This window comes from Poecilia mexicana, unplaced genomic scaffold, assembly GCF_051168715.1.
Source record: "Poecilia mexicana isolate PSO_F unplaced genomic scaffold, ASM5116871v1 scaffold_2, whole genome shotgun sequence".
NCBI lineage: Eukaryota > Metazoa > Chordata > Actinopteri > Cyprinodontiformes > Poeciliidae > Poecilia > Poecilia mexicana.
Genome location: NW_028263371.1, coordinates 6,080,913 through 6,105,689, shown reverse-complemented (window position 1 = coordinate 6,105,689; position 24,777 = coordinate 6,080,913). Strand labels below are relative to the sequence as shown.

Here is a 24,777-nt window from a genome sequence, read left to right as displayed (position 1 = left end):
CTATCAAGTTGCAGCTGTTCCAAATAAATAAAAAATGCTTACATCTTAAACTACACTATAAGGTATAACATATGGTGTATTTTTATTTTGAAGACTTCTGAACAACTGAAGATGTTGCCATAATTTATGACAAGCCGAGCTTTTCCCAGATTAAAAAAGGTTAAGCTTCAACTGCTGTTGGCTAAATCCAGTTATTAGCACAGGGACAGATGCCATCACAATGTGTCCTCCTACTTCCTGGATTCACAATATACCAAAGGTATCAACAGAGAGAGAGAGCGAGAATTCAAACCCCTGCTGAGAAAAAAATGTCGGCCATTTTACATTTGCGGAAATCAGGTCTGGATTGTTTCACTTTAATTCACTAACAGATTTGATTGCTGCTTGTGACACTCACCTGAAGCCTAGTGGTGCGTTTTGAGTGTCAGGCGCTTCTGGTTTACGTTCAAACTCTATGTGGAGGCACGTCGAGGTCCCGTTGCTTCAAGCATCTAGCGCGACGCGATTTGAACCATTTGTAGCGTTTGACGCTCCACGTAGACTTCACACGTAACGCAACGTGACGCTCAAAACGCGTTTGGTGTGAACGCACCATTAGACCGGGGGTGGGGGAGGGGCGAAAAGAGAGCGGCGTGCAGGGCTGTTTGGTGACATAATTTATGTAATGTGGGAATATGGGAACACAGCGGGAAACGGGAGTAAGATACGTGGTTTCCCGGCAAAAACCAGAGACTGGACAGGTATGTTGTGGTCAAATAAAGTTGAAGTTACTGTTAATTATCCCCAATTACTTGATAAAAATATTGAATGTGGGGCGTGGCGTGGCGCGCCACCTGTATGCACAAGCTACAGATCTCGTAGCGGCTCGACTCACGTTGTCGGTTCCTTTGCTTCATGTCTTTGTCCCCTTTTCTCTGTCTGACTACTGTCAAATAAAGGTCACTAATTCCAAAAGTAATTCTTAAAAAAAAAAGAAGTTGTCGTCGACTGTAAAAGAAAAAAAAAACGTTCTTATGCTCCTGCATGTATCAGTTTGAGTGAAAAGAGTACGCAGCCTCTGCTATATATAAAGACCAGCGGTGAGTTGTGAGTGCTAACAAGCATGTTGGGTATGACTGCGTAGAGAGGTGACTCTGCCATTTCCCCTTCAATTACCGGAGGAGATGTTTCACCGATACGCAACAGGAGGTGGGCCGGCTTTCCCGTGGATGAAAATATCAGTCAGGATTCACAGCATTCACATCCACAGGACCTCACACATCCGGTGATGGGCAGAGACAAAACGGTGGAGGGGAGAGGGGGGATATTGCTCATATTCATGACTGGAATGGAAAACGTGGACATCAAACCAGTTTGCATAACATAGATATAAGTCTCATGCTGACTTTAAATATGTCTGTTCTAATTCCAGGCAAACATCCTTGCAAACATCAGTAACCGGAATGACAAGTATGGCTGGCAGAGCTGAGTATTCATCCTTTAAAACACACATGGAAGTCACTGAGCTACAGACGCACCGACTGGCTGCCGAATTTAACCGATTACAACTTCTGACAAATATCTCTAAGCAGCACACAGACCATTAAACAGACGTGGAAACCAGTCGAGCATGAGCCACGCTTCAAACCAGAAAATCTGATCCAGCAATACGACACACAGCAACTTTTTTGTAGCCGTGCTATTCAAATTCCGGATGAGCTCTTGGGAGCCTGTTGGCTCAATCAAGCATTAAGTTGGCTGATCTTGATTTCCTGTGCTGTCTGCCAGAACCTAACAACCACATCAGCACTGCAATGTTAACCAGATACTACTGGGTCAATCAAAGCTTGCAAGATTCTTTTACTGTGTCACTTTGGATGAAGTTTGCATCAATTTAGAAATACACATCCTTAGATTTTTAACAATCGTTGTTGTTCCAAATCGCTGTTTAGATGGAGTCAGCAAAATCCCCCAAAAAGAAAGATAAAACAATCCAAATATAAATAAAGTGGAAACTACAAGAGCAACAAAAAAGAGGACAAGAGTATATAGTTTAAATTATTCTTCATAATACATTCACAAATAATTCTCAATTTTATTTAGTCAGGAAATAATTCGTAAGCTTATTCTGAATAATCACCTCGTCTTTAACTTCTTATGTTGAATATTGGGTACTTAGATGAACTAAATCACCATGGGAACATGAAAATAAAATATTAACTCACTGAATCAGATTCTCTGTTGTGATAAAGTACAATAATAGGTGATTAATGTCCCATTTAGTTCTTATTTTTTTCAACAAAGACCTGCTTGAATGGTTTACCTGACAGCTGGCCAATTAAAGGTGGAGATAATTATTTAAATTAAGCAATTATTTCAGTAAATTAAGCTCCATCTCAAAATAAGAGAGTAATTATTTATTAATCTAAAGATGACTAACAAGAAAAATGCTTCCAGCACACTGATTTCCAACTTGTAAGCAGAAAAGTATTTCCTCTCAGTTAACAAAGCTGGAAATGGCCAAACGGGAAGAGATGATGTCTATGATATTTTCAGATTTTCTACAGTTTATTCTGTGATTTGTCACCAAGTTAAAATCCGTTGCTATTTATCATGCAACTGTTGCACAAGAAAGTCACATCACTCCATCCTGACACAACAAAATTTATTGATGGTTCATTTGCTCAACTTCTTCAAAATTGACACCGTGAACATCGATCAACTCACTGCGACATCATAGAAAACTGCTACCGTACAAAACCTCTCTTTACACAAAAGGCAGTGGCTGCAGAAAATAACCAGGCTAAAGGGATGGATTGTTTCCGTAAAGTGCCGTTGTGTGGCGCATCAATGTTATCCTGGCATGTAATTCTCATTTGGGATTCAGGATAATGGCTATTTGGAACAGGATCTAAAGAAGAACACATTGTATCAGAAATCTTGAAGATACCCAAGCACTTTCAACAAGTTCATATGGTCAAATGTCCAGTTTAACACTGTGTGTAATTTTCATCTTTCCTGGTGCTAATTATGTGACACACAGAGTGAATTCATAGACATTTGATGTTGTTGCTTAGGGTGTAAAATGGTTCATCTCCAGTGATTTTAAGATGATGTCTGAAGAAAATCTCCAGACAGCTCCCACTAAAAGTAATGGATATTTGCAGAAATGTGTTTCAGCAAAGCAAATTAATTTATTTTTTATTTTTTGGTGGTTTTTCTAATTTTGAGCTCACTGTTTGACTGAATTCAGTCAAGTCAAATTAATACTCTGTTGTCTACAAATGAGCAAATTTGTTAAAAAAAATAAAAAATTAAGATAGCAAACTCATTACAAATGCTACCCAAACTAAATTGAAATGAACTATTGTGAGGTAAGTGGTAACTCATTGCTAAAATTGTTGGTATAATATGTAATTCCTAAGAATGTTTTATTCACTGCATATAAGATTTAACAAAACAGACAAAATAAAGAGGTAGTTAAATTATTTTTCAATTTTGTTTTATGTTTTTAGTAATCAAAACCTTAGGACTGAATAAATAAATCAACTCCATATATTAACACGTGCCTGTGCTTTTTAATTACCAGTTAGCATTGGCACAAGAATGCTAAAAACATCATTCTAAGGTCTGATGAACAAAGGAACTTTGTTTTCCAAGCTGGAAAGTTTTCAACAGTATTAAGGGATTATATATGTTTTTTTTTTACAGGGCTACAGAGTGGGAAAATTTTGCCCTCCCACATTCATGTGGAAAACGAAAACGCCCCTTTTGTGAAAACTCTTCTGAGCCTATAACCTCGAACACTAAACAAGCCATGCATGTCGTACATACCAACAACAACAACGGTGGGTTAAATGTTTGTCTGTGCTGCATCTGTTCATTAATACTTGTGTTTTGTTGTTCGCCATTCTTGCGTTCTTCTTGTGTTTAGCTCTAACCTCATATGAAGGTTCTATGAACATGTCCCAGACTACATGGTTGGCGCCACCTACAGGTCTGGGGGAGTAAGAATAGCAACTTGGGCTGTCCTCTGTGATTCTGTGTTGATGCAAACGTTTCTGGAAATGGATGTTTTTGAAACTACAACCCATTTAGAAAAAAAAAACAAAAAACAGTTCCAATGTTGACAGTGCCTAATGTTAGCCTAATAATTCAAAAATTTGAATTAGGAAAAAAGTACTGCTATATGAAGGTTCACTCTGATATTTCAGTTTTCACCACCATGCACTAGACAGTTTCAAATCGAAATTAATAAGCATCCAAATTTTCTAAACCAGAAAACTGACAATGCAGATTTTTCTGTGTAAATTTGCTGTATTTGCACATTCTTAATTTAAATAGGATGGTTAGATAATTTGGCACTATCTTCTTAGCAAAAACACAGATTCATTCATGCGCATGGCGACTGCCAAATGTATCCCGCGACTGATGAGCTGGATGTGCCTGGAGATCTCCCTTTGCATTATTTTTTTTATAAAAATAAAATTTATAAAAAATCTTCCATAATCTGCCTAGAAAATATCATGTTGCTTTTGTTTCCCAGCTGTCTGTATTAGGTAACAAAATAAAGACCCGATGAATAAATCACCAATAGTATACCGAGTTGTGTGGAGCTTCAGAGCCACACATGGAAACAACTGAATTTGTCTCGTTGGAAAACCGTCTTTACAATATAAATAATAATTATCACATTCTCTAAAATAGCCAGGAAATATCTTTGGGTGAGAGATTTGCTCTTGAATAGATCCTGCTCTAAATAGCCATTATTAGCTTAAATCTCCACAATCCACTGCACGTAAGACACTGGTTTCTTCTAAACACTCTGGAAAAAAACGCCAAAAATATCTCATTTGTTAACATCCCTAAAAGTATGACCTTATTTATTTATTTACAAACCAATTGTAACAGTCTGTCTGGCTTAAGTAAGGAACTCGTTTGTTCCATGCGTCGTCCCTGAGCACATTGAGAGCAAATTACACAGGCAGGCCTTCGTAAATAACATTTACACCAGAAACCTGCGCAGCATGTTGGAATGTACGTCATTACTGCGAGCATTTTCATTCACATTTATTTACACAAATTCATAGTTTCATTTAGTTATGCTGCGTTCGGAGCCACTAAACACACAAGCATATATTCCCACACACTTACAACGCACACATCGATCACGTGACTTCTGCTCAAGCGCCATAAAAGATTAATGAGATACGGTGAAAGCGTTTAAATCGTAGAGCTAAGAAAATAAGTTAGCACCGTCTGTGTTTTAGTCATAAACTTCAGCGTAAGACGTCTTTCATAGCTGTCGCATAATATGAGCAAACCAAATACTGGAGACAAAAACAATATTACATCAAAACAGTGAAAGCGGTTAATTTTCAAAATAGTATTTCACAAGAAAAACAAAAAAATATTTCGATGCTTTGAACTGAAATCAGAATCAGAATTAAGTCTGTAAAAGTTGCTCTTTGTCCCCATGGATCAGGCGCCTTCAGAGAACATTAAAATATTTCGATGCTACATCGACCTGCAGCCACTATTTAAAGGGGCGGTGTTATGTAAAATCCACTTTTTTTTTTTTTTTTTTAGCTTTTTATCATGTTATAATGTCATTCCCTCATCATAAACATACCAGGAATGCTGTGGCAGCCGTTCAGCTGTTCAAACACCTGGGTAGACCATGGTCCGCCTTTGAGAAGCTCCTTGGAGCTGCGATTTCTGAGCATCTACCTCACAGAGCAGACCTGCCCCACGACTGCAGCTCCCCCACTTTGCACCTTCAGACTAGCTGGCAGCAATTAGCTGAGTTCATTATAGCAGCTACTTCTCAGTGAAATGGTGGTAAAAACTTTATTAAAGGGTTAAAAGCGGAGCGACATTGTAATGACTCCCTGAAGGCGGAGTTTCAGAAAAATCTGATGTTTTTAAAGAGACAGACGCCTAATTTCAAGGTGTTAAATTACAAAGTAACATTTCTTTAAAGTCATGTTTCATGTTTTTAGGCCTGGAAAACGCATAATACTGCCCCTTTAAATATGATATCAGAAAAGCTCAGAAACAAAATGTAGTTTTGTAAACTTAGTTCTATTCTTGGAATGTAAACTGTCCCACTTCTTTCACCTCGGCATATAATAAAATCGCTTGTGACGTGTCGCGTGACAAACTGCTGTTTCTCATCACAACATTTAATAAAGCGCACCGTTCAACCCAGGAACCAGATCCAGGCCTCATACGGGGGTCGTCCTCCGGTTTGCCCCGTTTTTCACATCCTTCTGGAAACAGTTGTGCACTTGTAAAAACCCGGTATTCCTCTCGGGACTGTACGGCCCCGCGGGCCCACTTCCGCCCTTCAGATGGTCCCTGCTCAGCGTGTACATGGATATATCCCCCATGGGCAGACCCATCCCCAGCCCCACGCCTCCAGACCCGCCGCCCATCTTCATTCCCACGGGGGAAGCTTCGCGGGACGGGTCGGTCGATCTGGAACTGGAGCGCGAACGCCTCCGTCTGTAGCGGTAGCTCGGTATGCGGGAGTATGGCGAAGAGGACGAGGTGGCTTTGATGAAGTCCCGCTTGCCCCGGAATCGCGTCTCCTTGTTTTTCTCGATGTAGATGTTGACGGCGAGTACGCCCACCGACTCCGCCACGATGAAGGAGAGGGCGCCGAAGTAAAAGGACCAGCCGTAGTTGTACTGGTTCTTCTTGTCCTCGTCTTTTTTGTCGCTGGGGTCCCCGGCATTGCTGGAGATGTAAACAATGATGCCGATGATGTTGCTGAGGCCTGTGGAGAGGCACAGGAACGCAGATGGTCGTTGGTAAAAGCTAAAAAGAGAAACTCTGCCTTCAGATTATGACACGGTGTGTAAATTCTCTTGCTTTCTGTTGTGACAACAGCATGTGTGTGTAAAGAAGACCGGCCCTTTCCGTGTTCTCTGTGATATTTACAAGAATCACACACACACACAAAAAAAAAGTCTATTTTTTGTTCAGAGTGTATTTGGGTGGAATACATTTAGCATCATCCAGGTTTGTGTATGTGATGCTGGCTGTCAGACTTGTCCTACCTGCAGCCACAAACAGGATGCCTGCGCTGAGCAAGATGTTGTTCTTCCTGGTGTATAAACGGCCAACTCCGACACACAGGCCACCCAGCATCAGGAGGACGGTGCTGAGAATCGGAAAGAGGCTCGATGCGCGGACTATACCTGTACAAAAATGACAGAGTAAAGCAATGTGTAATATGAATGGCCGGTGTAGGTGTGCTTAATGAGGGCACACACAGTGGATGGTAGAAGTGTGAAACCACAATCTTTTCACAGTTTATGAAACATAAACAGGCGCTTTGGAAACAATCACATTCGATTTAATCAATCAGGTTTATTTGTACAGCACATGTGCTTTATGTCCCAAAAACACACAAAAAAACAAAGTTATTAAAGACGCCATACAGTAAACAATTGATAAAAACCAGTAAGAAACATATTTTGATGAGTGTCATCATTAAAATCATCAGTATTTGGAACTTCATTGGAACTTTATTTCATCCATCCTGAGAACAAATCCAGTTCCATTTCAAAAAAGTGACGCCGGATCAAGAAGTCAAAAGTCCTGGTTCCCCAGAAGTTAAACGTTTTGTTTCATCAGACCAGAATATCTTCTTCCACAAGACTTTGGGAGATTGTAACCAGGCCTTAGTCTGGACACATGAGCAACGCAGGACAGTGGTGTTACAAGAAGAACACAAGTTTGGCAGAAAACCCTGCAGCTCTTTCTGTATACTGACAGCTTCTTGACATCCTCCAGAATAAGTTTCCATGGTGTATTTTTCATTCATATTGTGAAAAACATTCAGTTTTTTCTTGTGACTGTAGCTAACCTGCCTGCAACCTTTAGCTTAAGGTATTGTCTTCTTGTAAGACAATGGGTTGTTCTCTGAAATGAGGCCAATCCTGCTGTGACAACTGGACTTTGAGTGTCAAATACACTTTGAATTAAAATCAAAAGGTGTTTCAACACATTAGTGTTGTTTTCTGATGGACAAACGTTATATTAATGGTGTAAAAATTAAAACCTGGCATTGTACAATGATTTACTCCATGTTAGCTGATACCACACCTATCAAACTGACCACAAAATAAATCGTGGCGGTTTTGTTCCTAGCACATGATATAAATTTTTGCTTTGCTTGCCATGGCTTTGTGGCTTGAAGGTGGTGAACTGCTGCCAGACAGGATGTGGGAAATGTGGGGGAGGCTACCCCATGCTGACCGGCTGATTCATGCAGCACTGAATGCTAAATGGTAAATGGTCTGTGCTTGTGTAACACTTCATCAAGTCCATAGGACCCCAGAGCGCTTCACACTACATTCAGCCATTCATGCACGCATTCACACGCTGATGACTGACACTCTGAGACGCACTCTGCCCTACAGACTACAGTAACTTCCACATTGTTTTCAGTAAGTCTCTTTTACTTCACCTAAAAATGTAGTAATAGTGCAAAGTAATATCTGAGATTATTTAAATTTGGTGTTCTCTTTAAACCATCTGAGGCCTTAAGAAAGAAAACTGTAGCAGCTTATGAGTCGGGTAAGGGATTTAAAGCTGCAGTATGTGACTTTTATGAAAATTGTTGAAACTGTTAAGAAATCATGACAGTTTGATACGAGACAGATAATCTGTGCAGGAAAAAAAAAAGAGCTGATATGCCTTCTCCCAGTGCTTTCAGTGCTAATTAGGAACAACCAATCAGAGCGAGGAGGCGGGTCTTAGCGCTGTCAATTATTCCAATGTGTGCGCCACTCCTTCCACTTTGCTCTCTACTATGATGCAGCTCCATGTGTGTGTTAAAAGCAACGCACTGCTCTAGAAGAAATGGGATCAAATTTGCCAAGAAAGACCAGGACTTCTGGAATAATGTTCTTTATGGAGGCGAGTCTTGAATTGAATTAGCTAGACTGAACAGAGGATATATGGTTTTTTCCAGAAAATGTCTGGTTGGATATTAGGGGTAAGAGCTTTCCACCATGGATTCTATCATGCATAAGAGGGTGGTGGACAAAAATGAGGCCATCTGTGTAAAGAATCCCAAGCAAAACAAAACCAGTTTAAGCCGGAGTGGGACCAGAACCTGCAACGTGTCAATGACCCAAAACACACCAGCAAGGAAACAAAAGGAAAAACAACTAAGAAATGGAAAGTTTAGGGCTAAACTAAAACCGAGATAATTATTCTTTTGGGATACCAAATAAAAACAGGGTCAGTATTACTGATATCAATACCAATACTGATACGTTTTATTATTTAGGTTTGATATATCATTACAATTCTAGCCTTCGGGTGTTTTTGTGGATTTTCCTATCAATTATTTCCTTAAAACCTGGGACAGAATTTGAACAAAGTTAAAAGTTGTCTACAAAATATTTGAATAGCAAATTAACATAATAAACAGAAACAATAGAAAAACAAAATAAATATGTGTTCATTATTTCCTAAAATAAAGTGCAAAAAATCATTTGAGAGGCAATCAAAACAACAACAAAAAAACATTCCAAAAATACATTAAAATTTCAAGAGGGAATCTGGAATTAAAGTATCTTTCTTACCAGGCCGATATCGATTTGATACTGATACAGACTTGGAATATTGTCAATATTTTGGATCCTCTGGATGACACAAATCCTAGTTTGTTTGTTTTATTCCTGAGGTAGAAATCTAAATTTTATCATATATTTTGCTTAAAGAGAAACCCAAAGTTTACTTTGATAGTTTAATGTGAATTAAACTAACCCTGATGGTGCGTTCACAAGCGTCCGACGCTCCACACAGATTGTGAACATAAACCAGATGCACCTGATGCTCAAAACGCGTTTGGTGTGAACGCACCATAAGACCACACGTCAATCTGTAAACCTGTCCTAATAAAGAACTAAATAACTTGATGGGATGCCCTATTCAGGAACGTCTGAAACTAAACCCATCTTTTTTCATGATATGAGACTTTGGCATTCATACGCATATAAGTCAGCTTTGTTTTACACAATCCACGTTGCTCATCACACAACGCTTCATTTTCTAGCAGAGCTGCTTACCGTCATGACATCGGGCTTTTATTGGGGGGAAGGAGATGTCATGACACATTAAGCACTCTTGTGATAACTCCATCATCACAGAGGGGCAAAAAAATAAAGACGGTGGATTAAAAGCTGGAGTGTTTGAAGATGAAGCGGTTGCACTGACTTACGTAAGATGTACTCTGAGCTGTCTGTATCGTAGTCGTTATCCTCTGGGAAGTGATTGATCCAGAAGCAGCTTCCCTTGTTGATACCTGCGAAGAAGCCAAAAGCAAAGGTAAGACTGGAAAGCAGGAACCGGTGGACACCGATATATTCTTCCAGCCACGTTGGAAACCCTACAACAGGATTGAAAGCACTTTAAATTTCTGCTCTCCCAAAGCACCTTCTACTCAAAGATCCAGTCTCTTCCCTGAGAAACATTTCTTCATACTTTTAAGAGAATAAAACATTGGCTGATTATAAATATTAAACGGTTAGACTTTGAATTAAGACTCTGACTCCAGTGTTTCTGCCATTCTGACATGCGAGTCTTTATTTTACGGTTAGCTGCCAGCATGAATGACTCTTACAACAATAAACCGAAGCCCCGGAGGCACAAGTTTCACACGTAGGGGATCATTAACATGTACCAAAGCCTGAAATATGGCAAGAAGAGGACCAGACAGGCTGGAATGCAAATCACACTCTGGAAGAAAACAACAGCGCATTAGCTGTCGGATAGCTCTACTTACCATTTCAAAGTTTCATCACTGTGGTGACGAAACACCACAATGAAACTCCTTCAGTTCAGGAGTTTCAGGACAATAAATTAGCTGTTCAGCTTTAGTTTAGAAAGAAATGGCAAAGGATTTTTACTCTTCACGAATCTTCAAATTCCAAAACAGTTGTGCAATTTGATCAGATGTAAAAATATGTGCAATTAGGAAAACCTTCAGACAACTACAACATGCACCAACACAATTTATTTATTTTCCTTTTGGTAATAAGCCGAAACACCTTTCCAGTGGAGTAATGATCTACTGTAAGGAAAGGTGTTTATTTTACTCTTATCAATAACATTTCACAACCGGAGGTCACTTCGGGTAATTCAGGCTCAAAACCAACTCCTGGTCCAGTTTCATACAAAGTTATCAGATTTTAGCCGTTTTATGACCATTTATCTCTACAACTATAGTGACTACTTGGACCTGTGTTTCCATTGAACATAAAATTGCGCAAACTGGAATTAGGAAAACAAATTTGCTGAATGGAAACACACTAATTTCAGAAATTGTTCTAGGATGAGGCGATTTTTCAGACTGCATCGAAATGAGTAAAAACTGCAACGGAAACACTTATTTCTTCTCATCGCATGAGTCGCGTTATCGACAACTGGATGTTGCTACTCCTGGAAAAGACGAAGAGCTGGTGGGAGGATGATTGGGTGGCATGTTTTTAATGGCGTGTTGAGTGAAGAAGCTTATTCACGTGGGAGTTTAATTGTGTTTCTTACCTAACGGAAACACAACTATTGCGAAATTGTGTTTTTCCGACATTTGCGGAATATCAAAAAGGTTTTACGAGCATTTGGTGATGGAAACACAGCTAATGATAAACGTGGCCAATATACTCCAAACACTGTGTTCAGCTTCCAGTATTTGGAGTTGATCAAGTAGATTTTGAAACTCATAGCTTATTTATGCGTGCACTTTATGTTAAACTACATTTTAGGCTGTGAATCTAACAAATCTGGGATTTCCCTTCACGGTTCACGGTTGAAACAAACACTAGGTGACCCACTTTAGTTTAAAATCAAAAGGTACAGAGATTCTTAAGCACACCAGGTGTATTCTCTTTGTTAGCTTTAACTGTAATATGTGACTCAGGTTCAGAAAATGGCTGATCTTAAATGAGGCAGATCAATATTGGAGAGAAATCCTGCTGAGGGCTTCTTCATCAAAAACACGACCTAATAGAAGAAACTACCCGTTAGGTTCATTTAGGAGTGTAATGGACAACATATCTTGACAAAATAGTTGCTTAGTCCTCCACTATTAACCTATTTTTTTGTGGAAAACAGCTTCTCTCTTGTTTTCAGCAGACTCTGTGTGGCTCTGCCTTTTTTAATTTATCGTTATGGAACGACTTATGAGCTCAGTTGGTGTTAAAAACTCGAAATCAGCGAGAGCACCGGCTGATTAGCTGCTTTCACTTGACTGTTTAATTTCTGCCTGATTACCTTTCTGTATGCTGCGACTGCGTCGCGTTTTGCCGTCTCACTGGCGGCTTCGGCTGCTGACACGTTTTGGTACGTGATAAAACAATGCAATCGCCCAAATACTGACAGACATGTAATGACCTGACTAGTTGAGTAATGTAGCGTTAAGTTGTGTTATTTAGTCCCTCTGCTGCTTATGGTTTGCATGTGATTCTCCTCGGTGAAGTTAGCATTTTCGTGGCTGACGTCTGAGACAGCAGAGAAAGAAAATTAAAGAAATTCGGGGATTAAGTGATGAAACGGGCTCAGACTGTTTGCTCCCCTATCTCAAGCTCTGTCTTTCAGTTTCTTTCAACAGTCATCTTGTCTTTTTCACAGCTCTCTCCCTTTCTCTCTCTCTCTTCACCATCGGGGCTCAAACACTTCCCTGACATGTTTCAGATTGCTTTCCTCTCTAAATTTCCTCCAGCTTCCTTTTTAAAATGTACGCCTCAAACACGCACCTTCAATTAGCGCCGAAGCTCAATCAATGTTTTATTAACATGCTGGCTGAGTACGTTCTGAATTTATAGCTCGTCCCTTTAAAACTTCTAAGTTGGGGTTTCTGAGTTTACATCTGAGAAAACAAAGAAAACCCAAGTGGCATTTTTAAATCATCAGGGTTTCCGTGGTTAGAATCAGCGTCACGTTCATCTCAGCCATCTTCCAGTTCCCAGTTTGAAAAGCAGCGACGTTGCTGTATAAACACAGCTTTACAATGTTATGTGTGTGACTCATACAGTGAGATTAAAAACCAGCAGCAGTGTAAACAAGCAGCACATTACCACAGCTTCAGACATTTTTAAGTGTGAGGATTGAGTGTTGAGATTCAGGAAGTTGATTTCTCAAGGTGAAATTGCAACTTTCACTGGATTTTTCCAAGTGAGAACTGGTAAAAAAATATTTATATATATTAACAAAAATTTTCTGTCCTGCTCATGAATTCAATTTATTTCCAAAAGGTCTTAATATCTGCAGTGATAAAGTGTTTACTGGGACCTCGGTTAGTTTGTGTCTAACTAAATGAATGTCAGACGATGCAATGTGCAACATCTGATATCAAAGTCTAGTTTCACTCCAGATATTTAAAGATATAAATTGCCTGTTTTTCTAATGGTAGTTAGCTTGGTCACAGAAGACAACAATTTGCTAAATCCACAACTTTATCAATCATAACTGGAGCATAATTAAGCATAAATGCTGGCTCTGAGAGTTAAGATAAACAAAAAGCCACCTTATATCCTGTCACGGTGGTGCTAGGTCTGCCTTGTGTAGCATTAGTGCAGAAATATCCACAGGTTTAAGTAAATCAATTTCCTACTTGCACATCTCCAGCTAAACGTGGCAGTCGGATTTCTTTTTAAATTTTTGGGATATCTGTAAAAAATGTATTCCTGCCATCTTTATGTTTGGTGTTTATGTTTGCATATAATTGTTTGAACACACAGGAACATGATATCTGTTCTTCTTCTGGTATCTGGGAATCATAACCAGGGATGGACCAGATTGGTGAAGGTCCAGAATCCTCTTCCTGATGTCTCGGCTGATTTCTTTAGATTTTTCCACGATGTGTTTGAGGTGGTAATTCACCACATGCTTCTGGTGAATTACAACATAGTGAAACTACATGTTAAAGCCACTAAATCTACATTTGGGAATTCATGGATCTTAGAGGTTAGACTAAAGAAAGAAAGGAAAACTTCCCTGGTTATTTAAACTAAAACATAAAAAGTTTGATCAGCATTATTTTGTGTAGTTTGTTGGTTTTTAATGTCAGAATTTTAAATGTACTTCACTAACATGCCAAGACTTCGTGTTTCACAAAATGGACAGTTTCTTCGTACTAGGACTCATAAAAATGGCTTATAATAATTGCAACTAACAATTATTTTAGAAACTTATTAATTGATTAATTGAATAAAAAATATTTGGCTGATTTTTCATTTAACCATTTAAGCCTTTTTTATACATTAGAAATACATTAAAAGATGCAAATAAACAATTCAGTTCCATTTTTTTTTAAATAAAAAAATTATTGTATTGCTTTAAATTCAATGACGTAGCATTACCTTAGTGAATGTTGGTTCATTTGTAGTAAAGGATGCATCAGCAGCTGGAAAATATACCGCTAACATCAAAATAAATTAAAGTCAATACAGGGTAGGAATGGTTTGTTTATTGTATTTACTGTATTTATTTATTTTTGGATTAACAGATATCAAAAGGTACTTAATATGAGATTTTATGATTTTAGTTAAAAACGATTCAACTTAAAACATATTTACTGGCGTGTCTTTTTTATTATTATTGTAAATACAAAATGTATATCATTTTCTTACAGTTTTGGCTGAAGTTTTGTTCTGAGGTGTGTTGTTCTGTCAGACAGTAGCCTTTGTTTTAGTCTGCATGCTCTGGTTAACGATTAATCAATTACCAAATTAGCAGACGATTATTTCAGTTATCGATTCATCACGATTAATCATTTCAGTCCTGATTTACTAACATACAGGGTGTTATTGGATACAAAAACTGTCACTTTAGTAACACAATAACATTGTATTAACCAAAAGTTGCTCTGTCTGTAGAGTAGAAGATGGCAGTTAGGACTGGAGATGTGCGCAGAAGGCCAATGAGGAAATAATTGGGGGTATCGCAGCAGAACCGAGCGCTGTGCTGCTCACACAGTGAGCTCACTGGGGGAGGCGTCTCCCAGGGGCCCATTTGTCTGAGAGATTGGAGCCCATCTTTTATTACTCAGCATAGCTTCACCATAGCAACCTCCAGCTCCCCCACCCGACCCCCTCCAACCTCTACACAAGCCAGAATCACATTTCTATCGCCGCTCCTCAGAGGACGCCTTTGACATCTTCCTGATGCGTTCAGACTAACACACACAACCTCTGACACCCGAGATTCAGCCACAGTGGAGAATATGGAGATCTGCTAATCATCTGGGTTTGACCGTGTGATGGCAGACTTAGTGCCTCCTTAAGTCAGAGATCTTTCTTTAGTCATTTTACTCGAGCGCTTCGCTGCATCAAACCTCCGGCTCGCTCTACAAGGGGTGGTGTTTGCATGATTTCTCCAATAAAAGTCAGACAGCATCCCCTTAAGGTTAACCAATAATTTATACTGCTCATTTTACCCAATGGAGCTGGTTAGACTTTAAATCGCCTAAAGGCAGGGAAATCCACTAAGACACAAACAAAGAAACACCACAGAAAGGCGATTGAAGAAAGTTAAATAGTGTTTTAATTTCCTTATGTTGGCAACACGGTTGCCCACTTTAACATACCGAACCACTGATTGGAGTTGTTTTGTCCACACAGATGTGTTTTTGTATCAAATGTGCTTGAAAAAAACATCCTAAGAGATTTTTCTTTTTCAGCGCCCCTCTTCAGCCTTAAGAGCTGGCTGGGAAGAGATGTTTAGGAACACTCTGCAATCCATTTCAAGTCTCTTGCAGCTTCTTACAAAGTGCAAGGAGAGAAGGGATGGTGTCTTTTGATTAACTTTACATGAAATCCATAAATAGCATTGCAATTCTTCTTTCTTTCTTTTTTTTTTTTTCCTTCCACATGAAATTCCAGGATGACTCATAATCGTACAGACTTTGAGCCTGGAGTCTGACTCTAACTATAATGACTGTATTCATGAGCGAATGATTAAACGTCTTGGAAAGTGTTGCCTCTTCGCGTCGACTCCAGCAGCCACAACACTGTCAGCTCTCAGTGAGTGACACACGCTAAACGGATGAAATGCAAACCGCTAAGCTGCGCTCTGATGTGAAAATTGAAAAACAAAGAATACGTCATCAAACCCTTTTTTTTTAAAGTGTAATCTGGAGGTTTCAAAACAAAAATCTCTCAGATGGTTTCCGAAGACATTCGTCTTAACAATTATGAATCCGAGTCCTTGTGAGATTATCTGGTAACCGCTTTGCTGTTATTATTTTTGTGATTATGAAGCAAAGCAAAGTTCACACAAGGGGTTCCTCAGGGCACAATTCTCACACCACTTTAATTTTGTATCTATGTTTCCACCTAACTTCCTCACTGAGTGTTTTTTATAAAAATATTTTTTTAAAACCATGAACGGGGCGCCATGTTGTTCAGTGGTACAACAAATGCAGATGCTATCATCCTCAACGCAGTGGCCTCCGGTTCGATTCCCAGCCTCAAAGCGTTTGCTGCATATCTGCCCCTTCTCTCTCTGCCCTTCTTCATCTGCTGTTGAAAAATGGCCACTAATGCAAAAAAACCCCAACATTTTATTTTCAAAATATGTCTGAACAATGTCTAAATGGTTCGTAGACGTCTAGGATAAATTCTGTAGATATCTGGTTTAAATGTCGACAGAACAAGAGCAACAACAAAATAAGAGGCTTACAAATGCAAACCCGATTTATGCGTAGTCACACATTTACATTTTTCTACAGATTAACTGGAGTCAATCCAAGTGAAATACACTCACAGTCCAATTCAATCCAGGTTTAATCCAATTTGGTCAGAGTGAGGCAGAACAGTCAGTCAGCCCTAATTACAGACTCCATGCTAAAAATTAGCTTCAGGAAATGATTTAGCTCATATCTTATTAACAAGGCAGTAATATTGATCTTCTCTGACAAACTACTTAGGCTTGAGCACAAAGGTGTAATTAATATAAAGCCTCACCCCCGTAGCTACTACGATTTTTTTTTAAAATTGCATATTCTATTTAAACTCATAGGGCATTCATGCATTGTTTTCCATATTGAATATGTAAAATGTCAACTACTGTATGGTCTACTTGGTTTATTTCGTGTAATTCTGCAGGCAGACGCCTGGCCGTGATGAAACAAGAACTGTGAGGCTGCAAGGCGTGTTGCCTGCTGAAACAGCTCAGACAGAACAGACCTGCCCTAATGAAAAACTCTTTTTATTCTCGGTAGGTTTGATTACTGCAGGGATGTCTCTGCTGGGTTCTACGCATAAAAACAGAACAAGAACAAGAATAAATTGGTGGGGCAGCTTCAGCTCACCCCAAAAGCTGCTGCCAGAGTCCTGACCAACACCAGCAGCACTGATCACGTTATACCGGCCCACAGCATTCTCAGAACCAGAAATGATCAACGGGAGACAAAATTCAGGAAAAATTCATTTCCCAGCTCATTTTTATCATGTCTTGGCTGCTTAATGTGTTTAAATCTGCATTTTACTTTTATTTAAAGTGATTTTTGTTGTTTCCTTTTTTTTATGATTTGGCACTTTTTATCTATTAGTTTATTCATTATGTTTTTTTTTTTTTTCTCTAATACGTTGTTAAAAACTAGTGCCTTGCCTTAAAATATTTGGTTTTATAATATGGCTAAAAAAACCCCAAAACAAAACAAAATTCACAGGGAAAATTTCAGAACCGAGGACAAAAGGACAACAGAAAATCAGCCAAAGGGTTCCAGTGACTTGGCTTCGGTCCAATTAGACGGTCAGTGGAATGTGCAAACGTCAAATAAATAAATAAATAAATAAATAAATAAATAAATAAAATATTGATCTATTCTCCAAACACAAGACGCCCAGAATTCCTCGGGGATCAGAGGCAATATGCAGAACTAAACGACAAACATCTGCTGAACAAATGGGCTGTGCTTCTTTATGGTTTAAAAAAAAAAGATGACTGATCACTAAAATGATGATTTCCACCCCAGAGTATAATTATTGAGTTAGGCTTTTAAACATCTTCTTAGTCCTGTTTTCTTCTTCTATTTTGAGCAGACAACTTTTCACGTTTAGCTACCATTCTGATATTTACTTCAAAGAATGAGATGCAATGTGCGCCAGAAAAGAAAGAAAGGAAAAAGGAAGAAAAGATAGAAAGATGTAGGAGTTTCAAACCTTAGCCCTCTTTCATATATATATATATAAATATATATAATTTTGTCTTTCTTTTACCTTCAATACAGCAGATCCTCCACAGTCCGGAGTGCGTCAGGTCCCCTTTCACTTTCTTGCTTTGCATCTGGGTGTCGTCGGCGGTGACATTGGTGGCGTTGCAGATGTACGCCCGAGAGTAGAGCCAGTAGTCGGTGCCGATGGCGATGGTCATCAGGCTGAAAGCGGCGAAGGCCCCCGCGATGGCCAGCAGAGTCTGAACCCCTCGGTCACACCATGCCATGGCGTCTCATGCTGTGAGCATCCTCCTCCACCAGCGGTTTACGCACGCAGCGAGAGGCGCATTGATGCACAGTGGAGAAATCGCTGGCTGCTGCCAAAGACCAAGAGTCGATCCTTTCTCGGTTAGTTCTTCCTTTTTTCTGTTTTTTCCTTCTTCCCCCCTCCTTAAACTTCAATCAGAGTTCTGCACGAGAGACGCGCGGAGCTGAGATCTGCACAGCTTCTTTTTATTATTATTCCGCTGAAGGCGACGATTAGAAAAGCCACAGGTGGAAATAATAATAATAGTAATAGAAATCGTTTGACGAGCCTGTAAAGTTTTTTGTCGGTAGATTAATAGCTTAAAAAAAGGAAAGGAAGAAAGAAAGAATGAAAGAAAGAAAGAAGAAAAAAACAAACAAACACAAATGTGCACTAACCAGCCGCAGAGACGCTTCTCTTCACAGTTTACTGTTTGGCATTAAAGCGCACAATGGATGGTGCATCCAGGCCACACCTTCCAGCGCGTTAAGTCAACCGAGAGCGGAAATGAGTGACAAGGAAACATAACACCACCAAGAGCAAAACGAGATGCTGCTTCAAACGGTGATGACTTGAGGAGGATTTTAAGAAAAAAAAAACGTACAGGGAAAAACACTGAAGTCAACTAAATCAGCTGAACGCTAATCCCTACTTCAAAATGTCTACATTAGTGCACGAGGAGAGGAAAATCTGGTTTGCGTTTGACTTTTAAGCAGCGAGTTTAAAGAAGAAGAAAAAAAGTAAAAGCAAAAGACATCTGTTCGGGAAAAGAATATGCATCAAAATTACTTTGAAGTTGAAGGTGTGGTGTGCAACTCATTAAAAAAAAAAGAGATAATGCTGGCGGCACTGAAGATGTTCATTTTATTTCAGAATAGTTTTGTACAGTCTTTTCTTTTAAAGGGGCAGTGTTACGTGTTTCCCAGGCGCATAGTGCCATTTTATAGCATAATCAATGTTATCAAAATGATGTATGTCAAATATAACTTAAAAGAAATGTCACTTCCTGATTTAGCGCCTTGAAAATGGGTCTCTGTCTCTTTAAAAAGCTCAACGTTATATAAAAGAAAGTCATACAGATAAATAAGAGGTTCCAAAAAAACAACAAAAAAACAAAACACAAAACACAATATCGTTTTCACCGAGCCACAAATAAACGACGACTGAACTCAGTGCAGGTTTTGCTAACATTGCATTTATGCTATTGTATGACAGATAATATAGACAGAAGATTCCTGAGCACGGCGGTATTTACAGACAGGTGGCTCCCAGCGTCGAGTTGTAGCCACACCGCCATTGTGCGCCACGTAAAGTTTCTACGTGCTGCTTCTTCTGTGCCTCCGCCACAGATTTACAGAGGAGCAATAAAGGCTTTAAAAAGGAGCTACTTTTGAAGCTCCAAAATTTTTCATATTAACATGTTAGCTTGTGCTTACGTCATATGGTACCCGACTATTTAATGTCCCAAATATGTCGAGAACAGCATCAGACAGTCAGGGGTCATCAGACACTTCTGTGCTTTACGTCTCGCTCTTCTTGGGATTATACTTGAAGTCAAAGTCATAATCATATTTGGAGCATATCCTTAACAGTTTCTGAAGACCAGCACTGTTTGTAGAGTATCCAAAAAATTATACTCAAGTAAAAGGAAAACGTGGAGCGTTATAAAAAAATACTCCTAAAAGTACATTTTTTTCAAAAAGGTAAATGTAACTGAGAATATGTAACTATAGTTACTACCCAAACTCTGATTACCAAATCATCTGCGTACATCAGGTGATTGACTATGAGGTCACTGACTACATACTTATGTATTAATGGAAAGTTGAGGGGAAGAAAAACCTGTAGTTGGATAACTGCAGTAGATGGAGTCACATTTTGGGTTCAGCCAATCAGAGTGTGCTAAGCTGTTTACCTTTATTTATTGATTGTGGGGTTAATGAATGCAGTGGACTGGCTGAATATGGGGCGATGACAGTGTGCAGGTACAAAGAAATGTGTGTGATTTTTATGACAGCAAATATGAGCCTACAAAGCTCATATTATTCCGACTGCTTTCTTTAAAAAACACAAGCTTGAGCAAATGATCAAAACCACGAACCTAAAACCCTCAAAACCCCCGAAACGACCGATATCCTGAAGAGAAGTCCAATAAAGTTTTCCAGAGAAACACCACAAATCAAAGAAATCCCGAAGCCAATCGCCGAACTGCACAGAAGCTCGCTGCCACAAACAGCAACTCATGTTGCCAATTAAAAGCAACATGAATCTGAGTTATCTAAGGCCAGAGCCGTGGGTCGTGTTCAGTGTTTCCTGTCCTGCTGGGGGCGCAGCCCTCCTTCCACCTGACGGATCCTCTTCATCTTAGCCTGTTTTTGCTTTCCGAGCATATTGTCCTTGGGCTGCTTTCGCACATGTAAGAAACACATGAAAGAGCCGTTGTGAATCAACATGAGCTTTTGAAAGCCGTCTTGACCAAGGCGGATGCGGTAATGAGGAAGGGGCTACTGGGGCACCACAGATAATGAATTTAATTATGATTGTCAGTTTTAGTTCAGAGATTCTGTTTGGTTTATTCCTGTCTGTCTCTCTCTGTCTTTTTTTCCCATCATGCTTAGCTTGAGAAATCACTGGTGCCGTTTTGCGATTTTATTCGACTAATTGATGTCTTCCCTCTCGCCAGCTTCCGTCTTTCTGATGCTGTTTTCCTCTTTTGGCTTTATGTCAAACACCAATGTTTTCTGTGACCTCTTTTTTTTTTAACTTGCAAATTTGGTTCTTATAGCATCATTAGCGAGCTCTAATTGCGCTGTCTTTTCTTTGAGTTTTCAGGGGTTGCCACAGTCTAGCCGATCCAGTGAAAGAAAGTATAATTTGCCTGGTAGTGCATCACTCATTCACACGCCGACCTATCAAACCCTTTTGAGCCAGAAAACCAAAGGCTTCATCAGTCGCTGCGGGTTCTTTTCTCTAAAGTGATTTGGGCAAATTCAGACCAATTTCTGACAGAATTTTAGGAAGAAGACAAAAGCTGTTTTGGTTCAGAGTTCTTTTAAAATAACGGCGCTGAGAGAGAGAAGGCAAACTAATTAGCCGAGAAAGTTGCAAATTGGTCTGAAGTAAAAGTTTGTCGGGAAATGAGACGAGAGAGAACGTTGGGAAATGCAACAACGTAAAAGAGAACATGCTGAGATTTATTGGAAAAAAAAACGATCCCTTGTTTTAGGGTAATAAAATTAGGGTTTAAGTGGAAGTTTGTTTTTTTTTAAAGAAAGATCTGTAATGCAGTCATTAAAATGTATAACTACATCATCTGTTCGTTTCATTTAAAATCTTATAATGTGTGAGGTCAGAAATGAGCTACAAGAGATTCTCTTGTGCTTTTCCTTCCCTGGAAATGGGAACGCCTTAAATCTGCTTCTGTTGTTGACAAGATAAGTCGAATTTTAAATTATTTCAAGTTTCTCATTTCAGTTTAGATTAGAACAAAGTGAGAAATGTAACGGTTCTCCACCATGTGAAGGAAAATCCTGCAATTTCATACAATTTTGAGCAACTTTTCTGCTGCTTCTACAAAAAAGCAACAAAAACAATACAAAGAATGATTCAGCTGGTGGATCACACTCACATCCTTACATCTGTGAGTGTGAGAGCTGCTATAAAAGGAGACGCACATTAAACTTTTCTATTCAGCTGCGTCCAAACCCAGTTAAAAGTAATTTTAAGTGGCTTTTAATGCTAATTTAGCGCAGGCTCAGCAACCTTGGACCAAAGTGAAGATGTTTGTCCTTGATTCCCAGTGCCGACTGACATCCGACTGTTTTGATCAATCCGGTGGAGGAATAAAGATTTTGATCTGCTTTGCACAAGGCCAGAAGATTTCACATGCAATCGCTCTTCCTCTGTCTGATAGAGAAATCTTGGTCCAAACTGCGTCCAAGATCTTGATGAAAATCTTAAATGAGATGAATAATCTACGGCAGAATGAGCAGAAAATACCCAGTCTGGTGCAAAGTCCTAGTCAAAGTCAGGACCTCGGTCTGACTCGAGGTGTATAGCGGGGTCTTCACTCCGACAAGCTTTCCAGAGATCCATTCTAGACTTTACATTTTTTACTATTCAAATGGAAATACGAAACAGTGGCACATTTTCGTCCAGTTGAGATTAATGGAGGTGGTTCATGTGCATCTTGTCCCTCGATTATTCATCTTAATTAATGCGTAATTTGTCTTAGTAAGCAGAGAAGAAGGTCTCAGACTCTTCAGTGAATCTTATTTCTTCTGTTCACAATTTCCAGGTAAAAGCTGAGATCTACAGACTCAAATAGATTTAAAAAGAGAGTCAGAAACAGGTTCAGTAGTGAAGTGAATCTGCTTCAGAAAAAAACAAGCCGGTTGTGGAGGAGTTTGATCAGCTACCTACAAGCTAACACTCTTTGGTTTTCTGCTATCTGTAATATATTTGGCCACAGTAATAATAACACTGGGTTGCAAAAATATATATTTTTTGTCTCTGTTTGTTCAACTGAATTAGGACTCATTTTGCACGGCTGAATCAGAAAACGACTTCCATTTAAATTAATATTTCTAATCTAAAAAAGGCTTTAGGAGGAAAGAAATGTTTTCAAACAGAGCGTATAAATTAAACGTTACAAACTTGGATTTCTGTAGATTGAATAATAAACACTGATACATGTGAATTGAACGTTTCATTTTCATTGTGTTAAATTCTCTGTCTCTTTTCTGTCCTGGTCGAATCTCTCCTCATTGATCCTCAAGAAACCGATCCAGATGTGAGAACAAGCAGCGCATTTCGATGCTCATGTTGCTCCATAGTTCAGAAAGTTGACCTGATTCAGTAAAACCAATGTGATTTTTGGCTTCAGCACATCCAAAATGACTCTAAAACAGTTGAAAAACCCCAGACAATATTTTTTTGGGCTGTTGACCAGCAATATGTTTTCAAATATAACTAATAGATATAAATATGACACACAGGATGTGGGAATCACTACATTTACTTCACTCAAAGTTCAAGCCCAAAGCTTGGTGAATAAATAAAGGATTTATTGTCTGGTTATCCTTTACAACAGGGGTGTCAAAGTCAAATGGATGGAGGGCCAAATAAAAAATTTAGCTACAAGCTGAGGGCCGGACTGATCGAATGTTCATTGAAATTTTTTTAAATGACGCATATAGTCTAGTGAACCTAATTGAACCTACTGAAAACCTAACAAATATATTCCAATATGATCAGATAGATAAAGCAATATTTTCTTATGGCTCTGTCAGTAATCTTTAATTTTCAACAGACACAACTGAAATATTTTTAAAATATAATTGGATTGAAATACAATAAAATAAAGTGCAAAAATCTATTAATCCACATATGTCAGAGTCAAGGCATTTAGATGTGTCGCCGGCGACACATCTAAATTTGCAGTACCGTAATTCCGCCACACGTAGCGCTAAGTGGAAAAATTCCAACGGTTTCTGAAAGGGGAGACGTTGCACTTTCCAGCAAGTATCGGGTTAATACGGTAACTTCGCAGCTGCAGCTGCAGAGAGTGTAATTAATCCGGGGGGCACTCTTTAATAGACGGTATATTTCGGCAATAACTTGGTGGATATTGAAAGTTCCGGTTGTTATGGATACATGGGTAAGTACATAATCTCACAGAACATTTAAAGAACTACTTACAGTTCAAATAAGGAAGATATTTTTTTTCAGACGGGGTGCCGGCTTGCTGCGGTCTGCGGGCCGGTTCTAATAATAAATCAAGATCATCCCAGGGGCCGTAAAAAACCTTCTCGCGGGCCGGATGTGGCCCGCGGGCCTTGACTCTGACATATGTGCTTTACAACATGGAGACATAAAACAGAAACGCAGCCGTTTCCTCGTGAGCGATATAAAAATAATAACCGGTAGGACCAGGGGAAGTGAAGCATGGATCTGTCTGCTGCAGTTACAAAGGCGCTTTAAGCTCAGACAGTGTCTGGAGCAGAACAGAGAAATAAAACCAAGTGAGATGAAGCTACAAAAAAAAAAATTAAATAAATAAATAAATAAATAAAGCAAACACATCGTCAGCCCCCAGGCTGTCAGAGCCTTGCTGGCAAGCTGTAGTTTACAGCAGCATTTCTTTTCTTTTTTCCTGACTGCCTTCTTCTCTTGCAGAGTATTGAAGACACAGAGACCTGCAGCTTATTTTAGAGGTAGTAATTAAGCAGAGGATTTATACGTCTCTGTGCTTCTGGCTAATAAAGTTACCAGCTCAAAGAGCCCAGCGCAGACGTGTTGGAACTGTTACGGC

General features: G+C 39.2%; 1 protein-coding gene across 1 annotated transcript; it reads right to left on the bottom strand.

Moving 5' to 3' along the window:
• Positions 1 to 4,197: 4,197 nt before the first annotated feature.
• LOC106924232 (voltage-dependent calcium channel gamma-4 subunit) lies at positions 4,198 to 19,887 on the bottom strand. The gene is made up of 4 exons (XM_014997815.2): positions 18,222 to 19,887; positions 10,223 to 10,306; positions 7,044 to 7,184; positions 4,198 to 6,760 (listed from the first exon to the last, which is right to left on the bottom strand). The coding sequence occupies exons 1-4, from the start codon at positions 18,442 to 18,444 to the stop codon at positions 6,207 to 6,209; spliced, it is 1,002 nt and encodes a 333-aa protein (XP_014853301.2). The 5' UTR covers positions 18,445 to 19,887; the 3' UTR covers positions 4,198 to 6,206.
• Between the last annotated feature and the right edge of the window lie 4,890 nt (positions 19,888 to 24,777).

What these genes read in the sequence shown, in the direction of transcription:
- LOC106924232 (XM_014997815.2), bottom strand. Translation starts at nt 18,444, where the DNA reads ATGGCATGGTGTGACCGAGGGGTTCAGACTCTGCTGGCCATCGCGGGG. An exon ending in GAGGATCTGCTGTATTGAAG is followed by an intron (nt 10,307 to 18,221) that starts GTAAAAGAAAGA and finishes GCTTCTTCGCAG; the next exon opens with GTATCAACAAGGGAAGCTGC. An exon ending in CATCCTGTTTGTGGCTGCAG is followed by an intron (nt 6,761 to 7,043) that starts GTAGGACAAGTC and finishes GCCTCTCCACAG; the next exon opens with GCCTCAGCAACATCATCGGC.